This window comes from Miscanthus floridulus, chromosome 2, assembly GCF_019320115.1.
Source record: "Miscanthus floridulus cultivar M001 chromosome 2, ASM1932011v1, whole genome shotgun sequence".
Lineage (NCBI taxonomy): Eukaryota > Viridiplantae > Streptophyta > Magnoliopsida > Poales > Poaceae > Miscanthus > Miscanthus floridulus.
Window position 1 is genome coordinate 181,598,623 of NC_089581.1, and position 18,684 is coordinate 181,617,306.

Genomic DNA, 18,684 nt, shown 5'->3' on the forward strand with positions numbered 1-18,684 from the left:
GACGTAGGTCGGCACCAGCACCACTCTAAATGCATCAACCAAAGGATTTTAGATTCATCATTATTATGCTAGCTTTCCGATAATTGTGGAAGGCAAGGAGTGCTCGATAACATTCGACGGCAAACAAGTTAGGCCCTGTTTGCTTCGTTGAAAAGCTAGACTAAAAAATACTATTGGTTGATTTATTGTGAGAGAAAAACGCTGTAAAAATCGAGTAAGAAACGAAATGGTGGGCCTTTGGCGCTTATTGGCTGAAAGAAGCTAGGCGGATTGATCCCATGAGAACTAACTATTGTGGCATCCTTTTTACAATTTTTTGGTTCTTTTTTTTTTTTTTGCTTAGGCCAAACTTTTTTCTTTATTAACATATATACTTCTTGCAAAGATATTTTTTTAAAAGTCAACACGCAATCAAGTACGCCATGACTACGAATCGTCAAGGGGAAATCTGTAGATCCTCCTAGGTGACTCGGTAGCATACTGGCAGTTACTGTTTGCTTGGATTTACTTGTATGTACAGTGTTTTTCTCTCGCAATAAATCAACGAACAATACTGTTTAGCCTGACTTTTCAACGAAGCGAACATGACGTGCCACCCATCCATCTAACTTTGTATCATATTTTTTTGGAACTAGCGTCCTCCAATCGGATAACGACCCGTCGGACGGTACCATGGGCGCATCGACACAGGGGCCACGCCACCCGACCGCACACGGGGATAGCTCGCATCTCCTTCGCTTCCCACGCGCATGCATGCGGGAGCGTCTGCGTCCGCTCGGCGACGCCCCAGCAGTTGCAGCAGGTGGGTCCCATTGCATCATGTGTAACATTAGATCTATTTTTACAGCATCCAAATGAAACACTTACAACATACGTCCGAAACAGCTAAAACACTAGCAACATACTTCTGAAACACTTGCAAAAACACCAGAAAAACTTAAAAACACGTGTGTAATCATTGCAAACATATGCAACATCCAGATGAAACACTTGCAACACATGTACGAAACACTTGAAACATTCGCTAGCAACATGCATGTATATGCAACATCTAGATCTAGTTTTGCAACATCCAAATGAAACACTTGCAATATACGTCTAAAACAGATGAAATATTTAGAACATACATTAGAAAGATACGTGTATAATCATTGCAACATGTGGAACATCTCAATCTAATTTTGCAACATCGGTATAAAAACACTACACTTAAAACATATGCTTGCAACATGCACTTTTAGCGCAAATGTCACCTTGCTGCTTGGATGAATGGAGGCTCGTCGTTGCGGAGCTCGACGTCGGCGCATGGAGCTTGCGACGGCGGGAGGCTGGCCGTGTGGCAGCAGCGTGGGCAACTCGCCGGCGGGGCGGCGTCACATGAAGCTCCTCCGCTCACCTGCTTGCTGAAGCATCGTTGTGGAGGCTCGCGGGCTCGATGGAGACGGAGTGGGGAAGGCGGGTGGCACGGTAGAGCGTCCAATGGTCAGGTGAGTGAGGAAATGGCGTAGTAGAGAGATTTTTTTAGGAAAGAGCGGCAGAGAGATGAGTTAGGGAGACCATATACCGGTTGACTAGGCTGGTCCGCTGGCCCAGTGCGCAACTGTCCGGACGGACGGACCCCGCATTACCGAATTTTTTTATAGTCATGAATTTTTTATTTGTTATTCCACTTCCACATCAAGAACGTGTCTCATTCATCTTTCACTTCCCTCCCACCTCTTTGCCCTTTTGGCAGTTATTAATACTCTATTTTCAAATTCGTAATATTGCAGCTTAAGGAAAAAGATTATAGCGGTACAAAACATCGCTGCATGTGTTTAAAAACATATTTGAAATTTGGAGGTGAATCCACTTTGTTACTTGCCCACCTAGGTGTAACGGAAGATCGAGACCTGTTCGCTTGAACTTATCAGCCCGGCTTATCAACCATGGTACGGTGCTCTTCTCTTAAAATAAAACAGTATCCGCTAGCTTATCAGCCACAGAAACCATCCACCGAACACCTTGGACTGAAAGCCAACACCATAGATGTTCCGCGCTCAACAAGAAAAGAAATTTATGTTCTTTTTGAAAACATAATATTGTTGTTTTGAGGTACCCATGAAGTACGAGTGTCTCATTATTATCTGAAAATGGCTCTTTTATATAGAGAGAGAATTTGAAATATGGCTCAATTTGTTCGTTTGTACTGTTGCGGTGTTGCCCCATCCTGGGGCCTACGGAGATTGGGCCGCCTTCGTAGCCTTCCGGCAGGCCCAATGCCGCGTCTGATTCATACGCTTGAAGTCTGAAGAAAAGTCGTCGCCTCGTCAGACAGCCGAACAGCAGCTATGGGAACCGTCGGCGGCGGCCGGAGCGGCACGGTGAAGCAACTCAACGTCGGGGGCAAGCTCTTCTCGCTGGAGGCAAGCTCCCTTTCCCTCTCCCTCTCTCTCGGTTCCCCTTCCCCCACCCCAACCTTCGTGGACCGCGACCCAGCCCTCCTATCCGCCGTCCTCTCTGCCATCCGCTCCCCGTCCTCCGCAGCGCCCGACTTCCCCGCACGCGTCCTCCTCGACGAGGCCAACTTCTACGGCCTCCACGCCCAGCTCCTCGCTGCGCTATCTCCGCCGCCGCTCCGCGGCTTCTCAGCCTCCCTCGCCTCCACCCTCTGCCCCGCCTCCGAGCCCTTCCCCACCGCCCTTGCGCCGCACCACGACGGGTCACTATGCCTCGCCCACGGCGCCGGGCTGGTCACCTATTACTCCCCGGCGCTGGATCACCACACCACCTTCCGGACCCACCTCCACCGCATCACCTCCCTCCTGCAGCTGCCCCCCAGACTCGCCGTCCTTGGGTCTCACTCCGCTCCTGGGCTTCACGTGTACGACTTTCTCGATGGTGAACATGTCGCCTCCGTTCAGTGGTCGGATCCCACTGACACTCGCGTCAGCAAGGCGAAGGTCGTCGCCATTGGGGCCCGTCCTCCTGCTGATGCTGCTGACAAGAATTCACCCATCTTGGCAACGTTTGAGTGCCCTCACCGGGAAAACTGCATCCTGGCGGTTGACCCTGTGACTCTGAAGCCCACACAGGAGATTGGCCGGCAAAGTGGTAGTGCGGCTAAGTCATCGGCACCAGGTCGAGTGGTGCACCTGCCGGCACTTGGGCTGGTGTTTGCCTCATTCGTTAGTTCCGGGGCATTTGGCTACTCTGGCTACATGAGGCTATGGGATATTCGGTCTGGGAATGTGGTGTGGGAAACAAGCGAGCCAGGGGGAGCTGGAAGAAGCAGTAGGTTTGGGGATCCATTTGCAGATGCTGATGTGGATGTGAAGCAGCAGGCAATATACAAGGTTTGCTCAAAGTCAGGAGATTTAGCTGTGGCAGACCTGAGATGCCTTGGTGATGACCCTTGGGTGTATATGTCATCAGGACCACGAGGTAGCGCAGGAGGCTATGGCAGTGTTCTGTGTTGTCACCGGTCTCAAGTTTTTGTCAGCCGAAAGGATGGATTGGAGGTTTGGTCCCGATTGGAAGAGCACCGCCACAACACAGGCGAATTGACAGAGCAATCAGGAATAAAGGAAAGACCCAAAAGTGAAGGAATTGATGAAAGATTTTATAGGAGTTGTTATGTGGACACAGAAGAGGATGCTAAACGTGGGATGATACAGATGATTGAAGGGGGTGGAGACCGCTTGCTTGTGACAAGAGAAGAGATGCAAGGTGTGGAAGTGTGGGAGACCTCCCGCCTTGCTGGTTCTATTTCTCTCTCATAGCATTCTCCTCTTGTGCACATGAAGTGACCGTTCAGTAGGTCTACCAAGAGAATTGGAAGTGCATGATGCCACTCTTGTTCTTGGCTCATGGCTTCATACATAATTCAGCACTGAACAAATATGTGTTTTATGTAGTCTTGCCTCCCAAGATATATCATGTATCACATGTCTTGCTTCTGCATTTGCATGTCATGGTAAATGCGTGAGAATAGAAAGATATAATCTTCTTTGATGTAAAACTCTTTTCTTAATATCTTAGCACGAAGGTCTTAGCTTTTACAGTATCATTTGTGAAGGATTCTTGATTCACTGCAATATGTTTAGCAGTTTAGTTATCATATATCTTTGTAATTATATTGCAGAGGAATCGTGAACTGAGAGCACCATACCAACTTGGTCTTGTAATCTTGTTAAATGTATTAGAATGATTTATTTTCTGACATGAAAGTAACCTCTTGCTGTTCTTATCTTTAGAAGTTATTGGTTAGGGCTTATGAGAATAAATAGTGAGTCAAATAATAATCCACTTTCTTGATATTGCAGAATTCAATATCCTAATCCTTTGGGCACAAACATATAGGAAGTATTTGGGTAGACTGTAACTATGCTTCTTGGAAAAAAAACTTATTTTTGTACTGTGCTTTTGCTCAAAGTTTGACAAATCTTTCCACAGCAATGGAATGACCCAAATAGTCTTTTAATGTGCAAATGCTTGCAATTTATATAGTAATATAGTTACTATATTGTTGTGTTGTTACTTACTATTAGTAGTATTTTTCTAAGGATAAATGGGAAAAAATCCCTCTGTTTTTAAATATATGGCGCCTTCGATATTTTCAATTTGTTTGACTATTTGTCTTTTCTATACACTTTTGAGTAAAAGGATATACAAGGTATGCTCAAAGTTATTTTTATGACAGTTTTAGTGGTATGCTTTCCACTTTAGTACTTATAAGTAAATAATTAAATAAATTTGTTGGTCAAAGTTTGAGGAAAAAAAAGATCAATGATACATGGAACTCTAAAAAAACAATGATGCAATGAATCTTAAAACAAAAGGAGTAATCCTTAGCTGAGAGTATGATATCAACTTATTATTCTAATCTTGTTAAATGTACTAGAACGATTTATTTTCTGGCATAAAAGTAACCTTTTGCTATCCTTGTCTTTAGAAGCTATTGGTTAGGACTTAAGAGAAGAGTAAAATAATAATCTAGGTACTTGATATTTCATATTTCAAACAATAAATTGAAATATCCTAATCTGCTGGGCATAACCATATAGGAATTGTTCGGGAGACTGGTAGAGACATTACCCCAGCAATATGATTTATCTCTTACAAATCAGATGCATTTCATTCTAGTTGTAGTATATCTTTTGAAGAAACTGCTGCAATTTCCTTGAAAGATGATGCTGTGGCAACTGCTTCAGTGATGAAGTCACCACGAGCAGGTTGGTTACTATTGACTATTCCCTTTTCATCATCTTGGGCAATCTCATTATCAGAGAACTTAAGGCTTTTCTTTTGGTGTATCTTGCTAATCATCAAGAAAGAAATGTTTCACCTAAAAATCGTGATTGGTGTCTCCCTATATATACTTTGTTCGACCTCACTTGTGAGCTGCGACCTTTTCTTTGTTGTTGGAGTAGTACTTTGAAAGTTCAAATCCAACCATAGATTGTATTTATCTACAAATTGTATGCTTGAGCACCTATCGTTCATTTGATTTGAGCTTACTGAAATTCATATATGTGCAGTAGATTGTGTTCTACACTGACCATAGTTTACAAGTTCAAATAAATCATCCAAGAAACTATGATTGTTTCTTATGAGAAATATCATAACTCAACTTCATTAATTCTACACCCCCACCAAAAAATAAAGTCCTATTCATTCAAAACGGCAGCTTTCGTCCATGTTAAAAAGCTTCATTTCGTAATGTTGCAACTGAAACAGTATCTGCAATAGAGGATTAGTACAGTACAATTTTTTTTAGAAATTTTAGTACGATTCAGTAGGTAGGGTGCCTGTGTCAAAATAACATATCAGATATAATGCAAAGAAAGAGACAACAGCGGGCATGTAGGCTTTCTGTAAGCGACCTGCTTTCTTATTTACGTGAACAGTTTTCTTAGCATCCTTTTTTCTTCTCTTAGCTTCAGACACTCTGCAGAAAAACAGTTGATGGTTTGTGTTTTTATCAGCAGCAGATTATGATGCTTCATTTCACGTATGATGCATGGTCATATGTGATGGCCCTAATACCCTTTCATTTTATAGCCACATTAGGAAACAATCCTTAATCTTTTGAGCTCAGAAGTGTAGCTGGACAGATGGTGAACTTCCGTATATACAGCTCCATATTTCATTGTAGACCTGCCACGCATATTATTCATCCCAAATATCTCGATACTGGACATATAGTGCTGATGATTTTACTTGGACACATTAGAACCACAGAGGTCCAAATAGGTTTGCTTGATGATTATACTGGCCATTAGCTTTGGCGTTGTAGCACGTCATAAGCTAGGGTCCACTTGAAGCGCACTGGATTGCTGGTATTTTGGAGGAACGCCATAGGGAATAATTCAATTCTAAGGCCTACTTTGGCGGCCCGCTTTCCCGGAGGGATCCCAACGTTTTCCCCGTGCTATTCTTCTCCGGGCCAAATTTTTGCGTACTTTGGCAGCCCACCCACCCGAGGATCTCAGCCAGATTCCCTTCCTTTTCCCCGCGGTAGGAATCCACGACTCGTGAGGCCGGGAGGGTTTCCCCAACTCGCTCGCGACTCGCGACGCCACCTAGTCGCGAGGCCGCCGCTGCCCCGGTATCCCGTCTCTGTCGCCCCTCCACCTTCTCATCGCTTCAACTCGCGCCCGCCGCCTCCGCCGCTGCGACTTCCCTGGTCGGTGCACCCCGGCTCCACTTCGCTCCACCACCGTCGTCATCGCCGGTCAGTCCACCTCCATCCACATCTCCTTCCCCACAAAAGCTTCTCGATCTGCTAGGGTTTCATCCACATCTCTTTCTGGTTGATCTTGGAGTTACCAGTCCACGAGCTCAGACGCCTCTACTGCTAGCCATTGTGCCATCCGTGAGCAACATCGACATCGCCAGCAACACGACACAACCTCTGCCTCTACAGCTTAGTCTTATGTCCGCATCTCACACCCCTTCTTGTAGATCTGGGCAAAACAGCTACTAGGAAGATCCACCGTGCTGTACCAAGGTTGTTTCAGATCCAATTGCTTCATGTAGCTTAAAGAACTCAACTGTTGAACTACTTTACTATTCATTAGCAGAGTGATTCTATGGTTTCTTGTTTGTCATGTGAAAATAGATGTCATGAATTATGATTCTTCAATAATTGGTAGAGATTGTAATGTTCATTGGTGAGCTGGTTTCTGTGTTCAGAACACCATTGCAATAGAATAGGATGGCATGCTGTGATGAATTTTTTTCTATCATTGCACAACAACTATAGCCTGGCACCATCCTGTCTAAAATATGACAGATAGTATTATCTGAAGCAGTTCGTCTCTGTATGAATGCATGATAGGTCTCGCATACTCGGCACAAGATCTTAAGCAGAGTGTGCCTTTTTAATTTGATGGCAGCGTGGGATCTTAAGCAGAGTTTGTTTTTTAATTTCAGTGGCGTCCATACTCGTCAATTACTCAATCTAATAATATGCGTGCTAAATCTCAGACAAGTGCTTGCTAAATCTCTCCGACTAATAAGGGCATGATGTTTTTGCAGGAGTGATTTTCTACCGCGTCTTGGGACAGGGTGACACTGGTGGCAGGTTAGTTCCCTCCACTGTTGTTTTTTGCTAAATCGTCTTGGGATGGGGTGACACTGCTGCATCTGCATCTTGGGACGGGGTGACACTTGTGTAGGGACAGTTATGAAAAGGGGTTGTTATTTGAGTTCAGTGGATGACCATGTTATGTGGCTGCTAGGATTGAGAGGAGAGAGTCGAGGGGAGCGACGGCAGCTGACGGGCTACAGTACCCACAGCGCTACAGTATCGCGGGTACTGTTCACGACTATGGCTGCGAGGGTGAGAGAGAGCCGGCCGCGGGGCCTTTGCCCACGGCCGGGCAAGAGGGAAGGGTTTTCCTTCTTAATTCTTGCTTGATTAGATTGATACATATCCTCTCCTTATATAGAGATGTTTACTTGACTCCTAAGCAAGTGACCCTTATCTCTAATTAACCCTAACACTAATGGGCTATACATCCAGCCCAGGCCCAATAGGTCCCTGCCATACTCTAACACTACACCCCACCTGGACATGCAGCTTGTCCTCGAGCTGTAACCTAACCAACTTATAACGATGTCTCGACACAAACCTATCACTTAAAAACAAGCCTTTTACATCTCGGTTTATTTTATTATTATCAACCGAAAATAGATGTGAACTCTTTATTTTTGCAGCCTCTTCAATTGATGGCGGACACCAGTCCGACGCATAAGCTGCACGTAGACAACCACCTGGATCCCATGGACATCATCTTGACGAAAGGGGTGCTTGTATATGGCCACCTAGAAGTAGTCGCAACAACGGCCAGCGAAGGCGCCCTCACGGTGGTCGGTGGCGGAAAGCGGTGGTGGTAGGCAGTGCGCTCCCGCCGGTGACACCATGCCTTCTCCCCGCCGGACGGATGCTGGTCTGCACCACACAAAAAAGAGCGGATGGCTTTCGACGGAGAACGACGAGGGGAGCGCCTCCCCAACCCCCGCCACCGCAGAGTTTGAGTTCGTCGCCCGCGAGAAAAATAGCATGCCCATCACCCGTGGGGGAAACCGCCGACACCTGGTGTGTAAGCATCTTCCCCGTCGGCTCCATCGCAATGTCCGTCGGCTGCTCGATCTGCCGTGACTTCTCGCCCGCGTCTTGGATCTGCTGGACGCCGATGCCCCTATAGAAGATGCCATCGGTGAATGGGTGCTGGGGGCTCAGTCCACCAGAAAGGACAACAGCGCCGGTGGTGGGCGCTGGAGCGACCTTCGTCGTGGCCACCGTGGTGCTCGCCATCGTGTACACCGGCCCCATCGTCGATGCCATAGCATAAGACGGGATCGGTGAAGGAGAGGGCGGCATCCATGGCTGGTGGATGGGAATCGGGGCGGTCGAAGACGCTGGGGGCGGCGGCGGTGGCGGCAGCAGCTGCTGCTAGGACGTCGGGTTCGGCTGCGGCCCTAGCAGGAACCAATGAATCCCGACCACCATCTTGCCGAGGTCAAGGACAGCCGCCGTCAACTGCTCGTTCGTCATGGCGCCCATGGCGGAGGACGACGCACCCGCGACCATCTGCAGCGAGGATTGCGGCACCCTGGCTGACGTGGAGACCGCAGACAGCGGTGCGGTGGTGCCTGGCAGGTCCGCCGCAGAGAGCGGGGGCACGGTGGTGGAGGGCAGCGGGATCGACATGGCCGGCGGGTGGACATGATCGAACCACATGATCAAACCAGAGATCTCTGATACCAGATTGTTATGTGGTTGCTAGGATTGAGAGGGAGAGAGCTGAGGAAGAGGCGACTGCTACAGTACCGCGGGTACTGTTCATGCGAGGGTGGCTGGAGGCCGGCCGGAGGCCTTGCCCACGGCCGAGCAAGAGGGAAGGGTTTTCCTTCTTAATTCTTGCTTGATTAGATTGATACATGTCCTCTCCTTATATAGAGAGGTTTACTTGACTTCTAAGCAAGCAACCCTTATATCTAATTAACCCTAACACTAATGGGCTATACATCGAGCCCAGGCCCAATAGGCCCCTGCCATACTCTAACTGACTAGTACTCTAGAATCAGATTGATTTGTGTGGCAGGCACATATATAGATACAAAACTATGTCTAAATTTGTGTGTGTAGTACTACGCTATCTGAATGAAAATTGATAGCATGCAAGTGCAGTTGAGTTGGGTCGTCTGGCCTTGTTAAGCATAGTGGGTCATATTCCTTTGGCTTTAAAATAGATAATTTGGTTGTTGTTTTTGTTGTCAGTCCTATTCTAAAAAAATAAATGCATACATGCCTGGATGAGTAGGTGTTGCTGTAAGTGCTGCCTGGATGATTAGGTGCTGCTGTAGAGTGCTATAAATATGATTAGGTGCTGCTGTAGAATGTTATAGAAAATGATTAGGTACTTCTGATCTTTTTAGACTTTTAATACTTGTTTTCTCTACTTTTAATACTTGTTTTCTCAACTTTTTTAGACTTTTAATACTTTGAATCTGCCCTTCTAATACTTATTTTCTCTACTTGTTTTCTCTACTTTGAGTGCTCTACTTTTCTCTAGTTGATTTGAATTGGTGAGATTCTTACTGATACACTAGATTTCGATGGAAGATACATTTTAATTGTTGTATGTTTTGCTTCTGTCGATGGAATTTTTTGTTGGAAGAGGAAGAAGAAGATGAGGAGCTATTCTTTGTTCTTGGGAAGAGCATGCTAGGAATTTTCTGAAAGTCAGCCCTTGACTTTCAGAAAGTTCATAGCATGTTCCTCCTAAGAGCATGCTCTCTCTAGTGCTCTGTTTGGCCAATTGTGGTTGTGAATTTGTGGTACTTGGCAGTTTTTTATTATATATGTAATAATATAATTTCATATATGTAACACTAGATGGCTTCTTGGGAGGAACTTGCTAGGAATTTTTTGTTGGAAGAGGAAGAAGAAGATGAGGAGCTATTCTTTGTTCTTCTCCCTGCTGTAATGCCCTTTTTTGACGAAGAGAAAACACCTGAGCATACCTCTTCTCTTCCTTGTGCTAAAAAGGTTAAAGAGATCCTCGAAGGACACGAGAATTGGTGCAAAGAAGAATTTAGGATGGAGGCTGAAATATTTAGAACTATAGCAAACTTTCTTAGGGATGAGAACTTGCTACGTGACACAAGTGGTATGAAGATTGAGAAGCAACTTGGTCTTTTTATGTTCATGCTCTCTCATAATGCAAGCACAGATAGGCTAAAGAAGGAGTTTCAACATAGTGCTAGGCTGTGAATATTGTAGTCTGGGTTTGTTCAGCTGCTGTGCTTGCCTGCTGGATGATGATTAGAGGTAGATTTGAGATTTAAGTTTTTGATCGGACGTGACTAACTGCACAGAGTAGAGCTTAATACAATGCTCACTTCAATAAAAGTACACACGTCAATCTGCTAGCTAGCCTAATGTGTACTTTCAGCTAGCTAGTCGGTCAAGAAGCTTTATTTTAATTTAATTTGCATTTTATTTATGATCAATGAACAGAAAGAATATATAAATTATGTAACAATGGGATTACTGCTAGTAACCTTTTTCAGAGTGGAATATAGAAGGGAAAAAGCAGTAGTACTGTGGATATCTTAATACAGGATGAAATAGTTCAACTTTTTTCTTCAGTTGGTTGATGCCAATATATTTACTTCTTTTTGTAGTTGAATTTTGATAGGTTTAGTTGTTACCCTGTACAAAAGTGCCATCTTTTTTACTTTGGTTTCTAAAAAAAGTATCTTAGCCATCCTTCTATGTAGGTCTGATTGAATTTGTTTCTGTATTTTGTGACAGGTCTTGTGGAGCTTAGATGACTAACATGCAACTGCACCAAAACTTAACAACTTTTCCACATTTGTAATTTGCTTGCTGTGGCATGCCATATGTTTACCCTTGGTTCAAGTTGATGTATCCTAGCAACACTAGATTAGTTTACTTTAGGTATGTGTCGGTGTGAAAAGTAACCAACAAGTAAATATTTGTAGTTTTGTCGTACGTTGTGATCGGATATGGCCTAACACTCAATGACACAGGGTTTATACTGGTTCAGGCAACGTACCCTACGTCCAGTTCCAGTCGATCGAAGACTTTATTCCTGGGCCCAGGTGCTCGAAGTTTGCTGTGGGGTTACAAACGAGTGAGAATAAGAAGGGGGTGTCGAAGGTCCGGTCGGACTCTGAACCGAAAGGCCAAGAGTGACGGGAGCTCTAACGTGCGCTAAGTATTGAAACGTATGCTTTGTGTAGCTTTAGAGTTCTAGAGCTGTGGAGCTGTTCGAGTGCTCAGAATATCTGAAACTTAGCAGAGAGAGAGAGAGAGTCCGAACGACCGTTATCCTTTAGGAGAGGACGTATCCCTTTTTATAGGTGAAGGGGACGGCCTTACAAGTTAGGAGAGAGAGAGAGTGTGTTTCATAGTCTTATTGCCTACGCCGTCGGGTACAAGATAGTTTGTCGGCATCCACAATATTGTTGACGCCCAGATGCATGTAGCAGGCTCCATCGTGTTCTTCTGGTATAGTAAATGTCGGCGCCTACCATACTGTAGGACAAATATCGGCGCCCACAACACTATTCGTGTTCTAACAAAGGTTGCAAAGCACCCTTCTGGCATGGCCTGTCAGTATTGTCCTGCAGGTGTGCAGGGTACGGTCCTTGGTATTGCGGTTGACTTGAGCGCCTTGCCTTATCTTCTCCGCCTAATCTTGGGTCCTTACCGAGCGGGCGTCCCCGGTCGGTTGTTCCCGGTCAGCTCCGACCGCGCGGGTCGGAGAAGAGCCGTAAGTAGAGGTTCGATGTATTCCCAGTCAGAAAAGCGGGTCAGAGTCGGAAGCGAGCGTCGTCCCCTCCTTGGCCAGGCCTTTCGATCGGAGACTGGATCGCTCTTTCGGCCTGTCGTTATGTATTTGGGCCGGCCCAGGAATCGCGCATCATTGTAATGCTGTCTGCTGGGCCGAGCTTTTACTGGAAAGCGGGCCCATCGGAGACCCTAGGTTTATGAACCTGACAGTATATCTCTAGCTACTAATGTTTTTCCTTGTTTACCTACAGGGTTCTTGGTGTGGAAGCAAATGCATGATTTGAGAAGAAAATTGTTTTTACTAGCTGTCGTGCCTATGTGAGAAGCTTATGCAAAGGAGTTCTTTTTTTTCTCTCGAACACTGCTTATGAAAGGAGTTAAACCATATTTTTTATTATATGTTTTGGATATCTGGATGGATTTGATCTGTGATTTGGTGAATGGATTAGCTATGTTGAATTCGCCACTTGAATTAAATTTTTCTATGTATTGAACTATGTCCAAAAAAATTTATCATTCCATATTCTTGATGCGGCTTCTCATGTTACTCAATTATTTGCATTATTTTGGTTTTTGTGATTTTTCATGCATTATTTTCATGAAAATGTTGTTCATTATAGCAAGGAAGGATTTTGCATTACGCTGCTGCTGTCTCTGCTTCATGCAATCAATCCAGTTTAATTTCTATGGTTAAGTCCGTTGGTCAATGGTCCAGTTGAATTTCATTGATTAAGTCCTTTGGTCAAGGATTTTGCGAGTAGGGATGTCCGTGGTTGTGGCAGAACCGTCTAATCTAATGTCTCACAGGAGTGCTCGTCTTCCATTAGACACTAAGCACTCGAGGGAGAACACCAAATTACTCGATTCCGTCGGGCACACCCCAGGGGAGAATCCGAAAATCCATATTTTTCCCTCAGGATCACAAATGAGAGAATAAAGCTTACATCATTCTTAACCAGTTCTTACATCACTTTACATGTACATCAGAGTATAACATTTATTATTATAATAGCGAAATGTAATCCTATTATCAGAGTTACGAATAATTCAATTAAACAGCGGAATATAAACATGTGAATAGAGTTACAGCGAAAGTAAACATCTAAACATGACATGAGGAAGTATTAAAATATAAACTATGACGATAGGTTATGAAACTTTCGTTTATAAAAGCATTTAGTGAGAGTTATAAATAAAGACTACGATCGCAGCGTAAAGGAAATCCTCTCTGAGCCCACCAAGAGGAATCCACACACAAAAGTCAGCTTTAGCGTCCACCTGTTACCTGCAACAGGGGAAATAAAACCCTGAGTACTCAATTATACTCAGCAAGACTTACTCGACAGGAGAAAAGAAAAGACTCCAAGGATATACAAGGTTATCTGGCTTGTGGGTTTATTGCATTTGCAGGAAAGCATTACTAAGCGTGTATCCTTATGTTCGATTTTTATTAATAGCCGCATTGGTTCATTAACTAACTATTCTATGTAAGCACCTGTGCTACTTTTAAGCAGGTGGTAAGCAATCAGATTTCTTTTGTCCATCTTCTATCTTTCAGTTCTTACTACGATGCTAAACCGTAGACAAGCCGTACCGGATAGCCCGGCGATTCATGAATCAATGCCCCTAGCTGGGTACCCCGAAAACACACGCCCCGCTTGTGTCTCAGGCACAAGCCGGACCAACCCGTCACTCTCCTATCTCGGGTGTTTAGGTCCCCGTCCAAACTGGGACTCCAAGCCCCCGCCCCTGAGTCCCGGACTCAGTGCGGTGCAAGGACCTTCTCCACCAAAACAAACCCTAACAGTCGGTCCGGAAAGAGCCAGATCCACGATAAGAGAGCAACAAGTCTTCCAAGCGCCCATACACAAGTATGTGCTCGAGATAATAAGTCTGTGACCTGCCTAGAGTCATATGCAACGATCGGTCCTTAACCGACCAGACAGGGAAAAACGGTGTAACCAAGCTATGACCCGCCTCCGTGGCGACACAGCTTCTTACACCCACCAATACCCAAACTATATCCCTGTCCAGTCACCATTTTTCTTTCCACCATTTTATATATTCCAGGTGATAATCATATAGTAACATGTTTCCTATATCTCACGAGTGACAGGTAATCACTCGACTTCTTCCGGAGTCCTGTAGCATAGCAATCTACACGATCCGGTCATACTAGTAAGACTCATAGGATAAAGATATATATATGCAAGTGGGTTTCATTCAACTCCTTAAAACTTAATGCACAAATATTATTTAAACTGCAGAAAGTAGGGGTTATGCACCGGGGCTTACCTGGGTAAGATATATTAAAAGTTAGTGGCTGCATCTTTAGATCATCCACCAGCAACTGAATAGCAAGTCCATTGCATTATCTCCTGGAGAGAATATCATTACACCATCTTCGGATTTCCAATCACCCTTCGATCGATCCGTTGATCCATCATCGTACCTATATGATATGCATGCGATGCAATGCAAAGATGTAATTAACCAACAACAATCATGACTCGTAAAATACGATTTTCGCCTCTCAAGTTAACGGCTAGTTCTAACGCTGGTCTACGTATCCATGTTGTCGAATAAGACGTTATTTTCCAACAATTATTTTAGTTATATAAACCAACGATGTTTCTATATTCCATTCCATCAATTTAATCTTTATTCGCAATCGGATATCATTATCTATTTAGCAAACTAATTATTTCGGAGCTACAAAATTTACAGTGAGTACCTAATATTGCTAAGAGCTTTCTGTATAAATTTTAGATTCCACAACATTACCATTTCATCCCGGAAATTCCTACAAGTTCATCTTTTAGCAATATTAAGCATTTTAAAATACTTATATAGCTCCCAAAAATATTACCAAACTTTGTGAACAAAATATACTAACATATAGAGCATGATTTTAGGATACTAACAAAACTGGTTTTATCATTTTTGGACAACTACACAATTTTATATTGATCTTGCAAGCTTATTTCTGAAACTAATTAACAAATACTTTGGAAAACAAAAAGGACCAGCGCTTGGCCTGGCCCGCAGACACGCGCGGGGCCCAGGCAAGAGTGGCGCTCGGCCGGCCCATCAAGGCGGCAACCGGCCCGCCCAGGATAGGCGACCGCAGCCCAGCAGGCTCCCGCCAACCGTGCCAGCGGCACAGGTGGCAACGCAGGCCGACCCAGGTGAACTGGTGGCGCGGCAATTAGCGAAACAACCCCTACGCTTCTCCCTATTCAGTCCTAGGTCCACAGTACTGTTTATATGAGTCGCGTATTTAGCAGAAAGGGCCCCGTATAATTCTTTTGCTTGGATATATACCCTCCTCACCTTGCTTCTTCAATCTCAGAACAGAGCATCGACAGGGGAGGAGCACCGGTCGGCCACGGCGTGCTCGCGTGCGGGCTGAGGGGCACGCGCACGGGGAAGGCAGTGGCGCTGCGGTGCTGGCAGGGCGGCTCCGTGCGCCAGGTGGCCGGTTCGGATGAGCAGAGCACGCTCATGGTGGGAGGCGCGGGAAGCGCTCGGGGCCAGCGTTGCAGCTGCGAGGTGGAGCGAGGAAGGGCGCGCAGGCACGGGCGCTGGCGGCCGAAAATGGAGCGGCTGGCGGTCCAACGCGGACCGGGGGAACTCCGGCATGGGCGGCTGCGGGCGTGCAGGACGCCGAGCGGAGGGACGGCCGTTGCGGCGCTGCTCGGCCACGGCGGGCGCGGGCGGCAGCAGCAGGTCGCGGGAGGGGCACGGAACGGCGAAGCTCCGGGCATGGCGACTGCAGGCGCGGTGGCGCCGCTGAGCTGCAATGGCGGGGCAGCACAGCGGGGAGGCCGGCTCGGCACGGTGGCGCATGGCCACAGCGAGCGAGGCATGGGGACTAGCGCTTGAGTGCGCGCACGCGAGGGAAACGTCAGGCGGGCGGCGTGTGCTTTGGCTGGTGCTGCAGGGCAACACGGGGGAGTGATTGCAGTACCGGCGTGCGGGGGGGGGAGAACAGGAGGAGGCACGACGGCTCGGGCATGCTGCACGCAGAGGCAGCGAGGGCGCGACAGTCGTGCGGCCATGACCGGGCACGGGCGCACGGAAGGGCAACAACGGGCGCTGCGGTATGGCCGAGCGCGGGTGGCCGGACCAGGGCGCGCGTGGGGAGGAAATGAGAAGGAGCGGCGCTCACGGCCCGGTCCAGCGCGGTGTGGCTACCGGCGGACGCTGTGGGGAGCGGTGGAAAATGACTTTCTTTAACAATGCGGACTGGTCATGGCAGCACGGGCAGGGGCCGCAGAGCCGTACGCGACGTGGACGGCGTCGTTTTGTAGTGATGGTGCAGGCGAGCCATAACGCGGTGGTCGATCATCCAGCGAGGCAGTGAGCACAGCACCAGAGCACAGAGCAAGCATGGATGGGACGAGTCAGGCAGTGACGGAGCTTGCCTCCAAAGCAAGCGGGGGCCAGGGGCCACTTCACAAGTCAGTGACAAAGAAACAGCGGGCGCTTGAGAGATGAATCAAAAAGTAATAGAAGACTAGCTACCAGCTATGAGCACCTCGAAAGGCACAAACATGTGTGGCAGTGAAGAAAATAGGGAGTGCAGATTTTTACTACTAGCCAGTGATCACGTGGACAAAAATCTCTACAAACTGCATGTAGCAGGGGGGGGGGGGTGCATCGCCCAGGATGGCCTCCACGTAGCTAAGTCACACCGGATGCGCTTATCGCCTCAAGTACGTTTAGATTAAAAATTCTGAAAAACTAGATACGAAAATTTTTCTTAGGCCCTAATCGCGGTGCTAAATAAGATCGAAACACCGGGGTGTTACAGTGGTTATCTCCCCTGACCTGAAAATTTGCTTCCAAACAGCCGCAGGGTAATTGTCCCATACAGTGAAATCTCCCCTACGGGTGCGCGGGAATTCGAATTGTCAAAAAAAAAAAAAAAAACCACGGAGGGGTTTTGCTCCCTAGGTTAATCGCCCTAAGTTCCCAAAGTAGGCCTAAAGGGTTAGGAATTATCATGTTTCAGATGACAGATGGGATCGTTGCACTTCTACGTATAGAATGGAAGTTTCTGTTACTGTTATAAACTGAAATTATGTTATTTTGCGTGAACTGGAGTTACTGATGATATGTTCCTCTTACTACTTGGTCTGGCAGCTTCCAAATCACATTGTCTAGTACTCTAGTGTCTCCACGGAGTGTTGTGTGCATGGCAACATAAAAGCATACAATAACCATAGGTACATATCATTTGAATAATACTAGCAAAGATAAGATGGTACGTATGTCATGATGACAAAGTGGCGTTGTTCATATGCTTAGCTTGCAACATAATAATAAGAAGTTAAGAACAATACGGTGATCCGTTCACAAGTGTTTTTGCTAAGATGCTGGACTTTCGGTTGGCTCGCAACTTTTCTTGTTTCATGATGAGGTCCGGGGATCGCATTGCCTAGCACTTCTATGGAGTACTGAGTCGTGTGCATGGATGGACTCGAGTGCTCTCCTTTTGGCTCAGAACATGGCGCGAGCCGTACCACAAGCCATTCGCTAAAAAACATATAGAAAACCATCAGAACATCTTGTTCGTATAAGGCCCCGTTTAAAATTCCTATTACATCGAATATTTAGACACATTTATGAAGTATTAAATATAGATTAATTATATAACTTGCGACTAATTTGCGAGACGAATCTTTTAAGCCTAATTAGTTCATGATTTGACAACGCGGTGCTACAGTAAACATATGCAAATGACAGATTAATTAGACTTAAAAAATGGTCTCGTAAATTAGCCTCCATCTATGTAATTAGTTTTGTAATTAATTTATATTTAATGCTCTTTATTAGTATCTAAATATTCGGTGCGACATAAATTTTAGAAGCGAGTAAATAACCAAACACCCCTGACAATAAGAGATAAACTGTACGTAAGCCAGCACGACAAAAGTGATAACAGCGAATCTTGAGAACCCCGGTCTGTCTTCGTGCGCGCCGGGCACGCCACCAGCATTATCGTTCGTCCCTCTGTGCAGTTGTACGACTCAGATTTGAGATGCGGTGATACAAGTAGTTCGCGGGTCTCTCGGATCCCATATACTCAACGTACGCTGATGCAGATGATTACGAACCGCCGCTGACGAAGTTCGTTCTCCCATCCGTTTAGCCGCGTTTAGAAGGCGCAGGCAGCCTCCATCGTACCAGAGGACTCGCACACAGCGTGACACGAATCCTGGAGACGCACGAAACGCTCCGCCAAAATAAAATACAGCTCGTTTTGCTGTGGCGGCAGCTGCAGACGAGCGTTACCAGCACGGGGATCTCTGCGCGGTCAGACTGCCGCTGCACGTTTCGCCTTGTTGGGGAGCGCGGCGGGGACA

General features: G+C 46.1%; 1 protein-coding gene across 1 annotated transcript; it reads left to right on the forward strand.

Moving 5' to 3' along the window:
- The first annotated feature begins 2,266 nt into the window (after positions 1-2,266).
- On the forward strand, positions 2,267-4,221 carry LOC136540897 (protein ENDOPLASMIC RETICULUM-ARRESTED PEN3-like). The gene has a single exon (XM_066532936.1). It carries the CDS (start codon positions 2,331-2,333, stop codon positions 3,759-3,761), a length of 1,431 nt encoding a protein of 476 aa, XP_066389033.1. The 5' UTR covers positions 2,267-2,330; the 3' UTR covers positions 3,762-4,221.
- The last annotated feature ends 14,463 nt before the right edge of the window (positions 4,222-18,684 follow it).

Coding starts and splice junctions, on each gene's coding strand:
- LOC136540897 (XM_066532936.1), top strand. CDS start 2,331: ATGGGAACCGTCGGCGGCGGCCGGAGCGGCACGGTGAAGCAACTCAAC.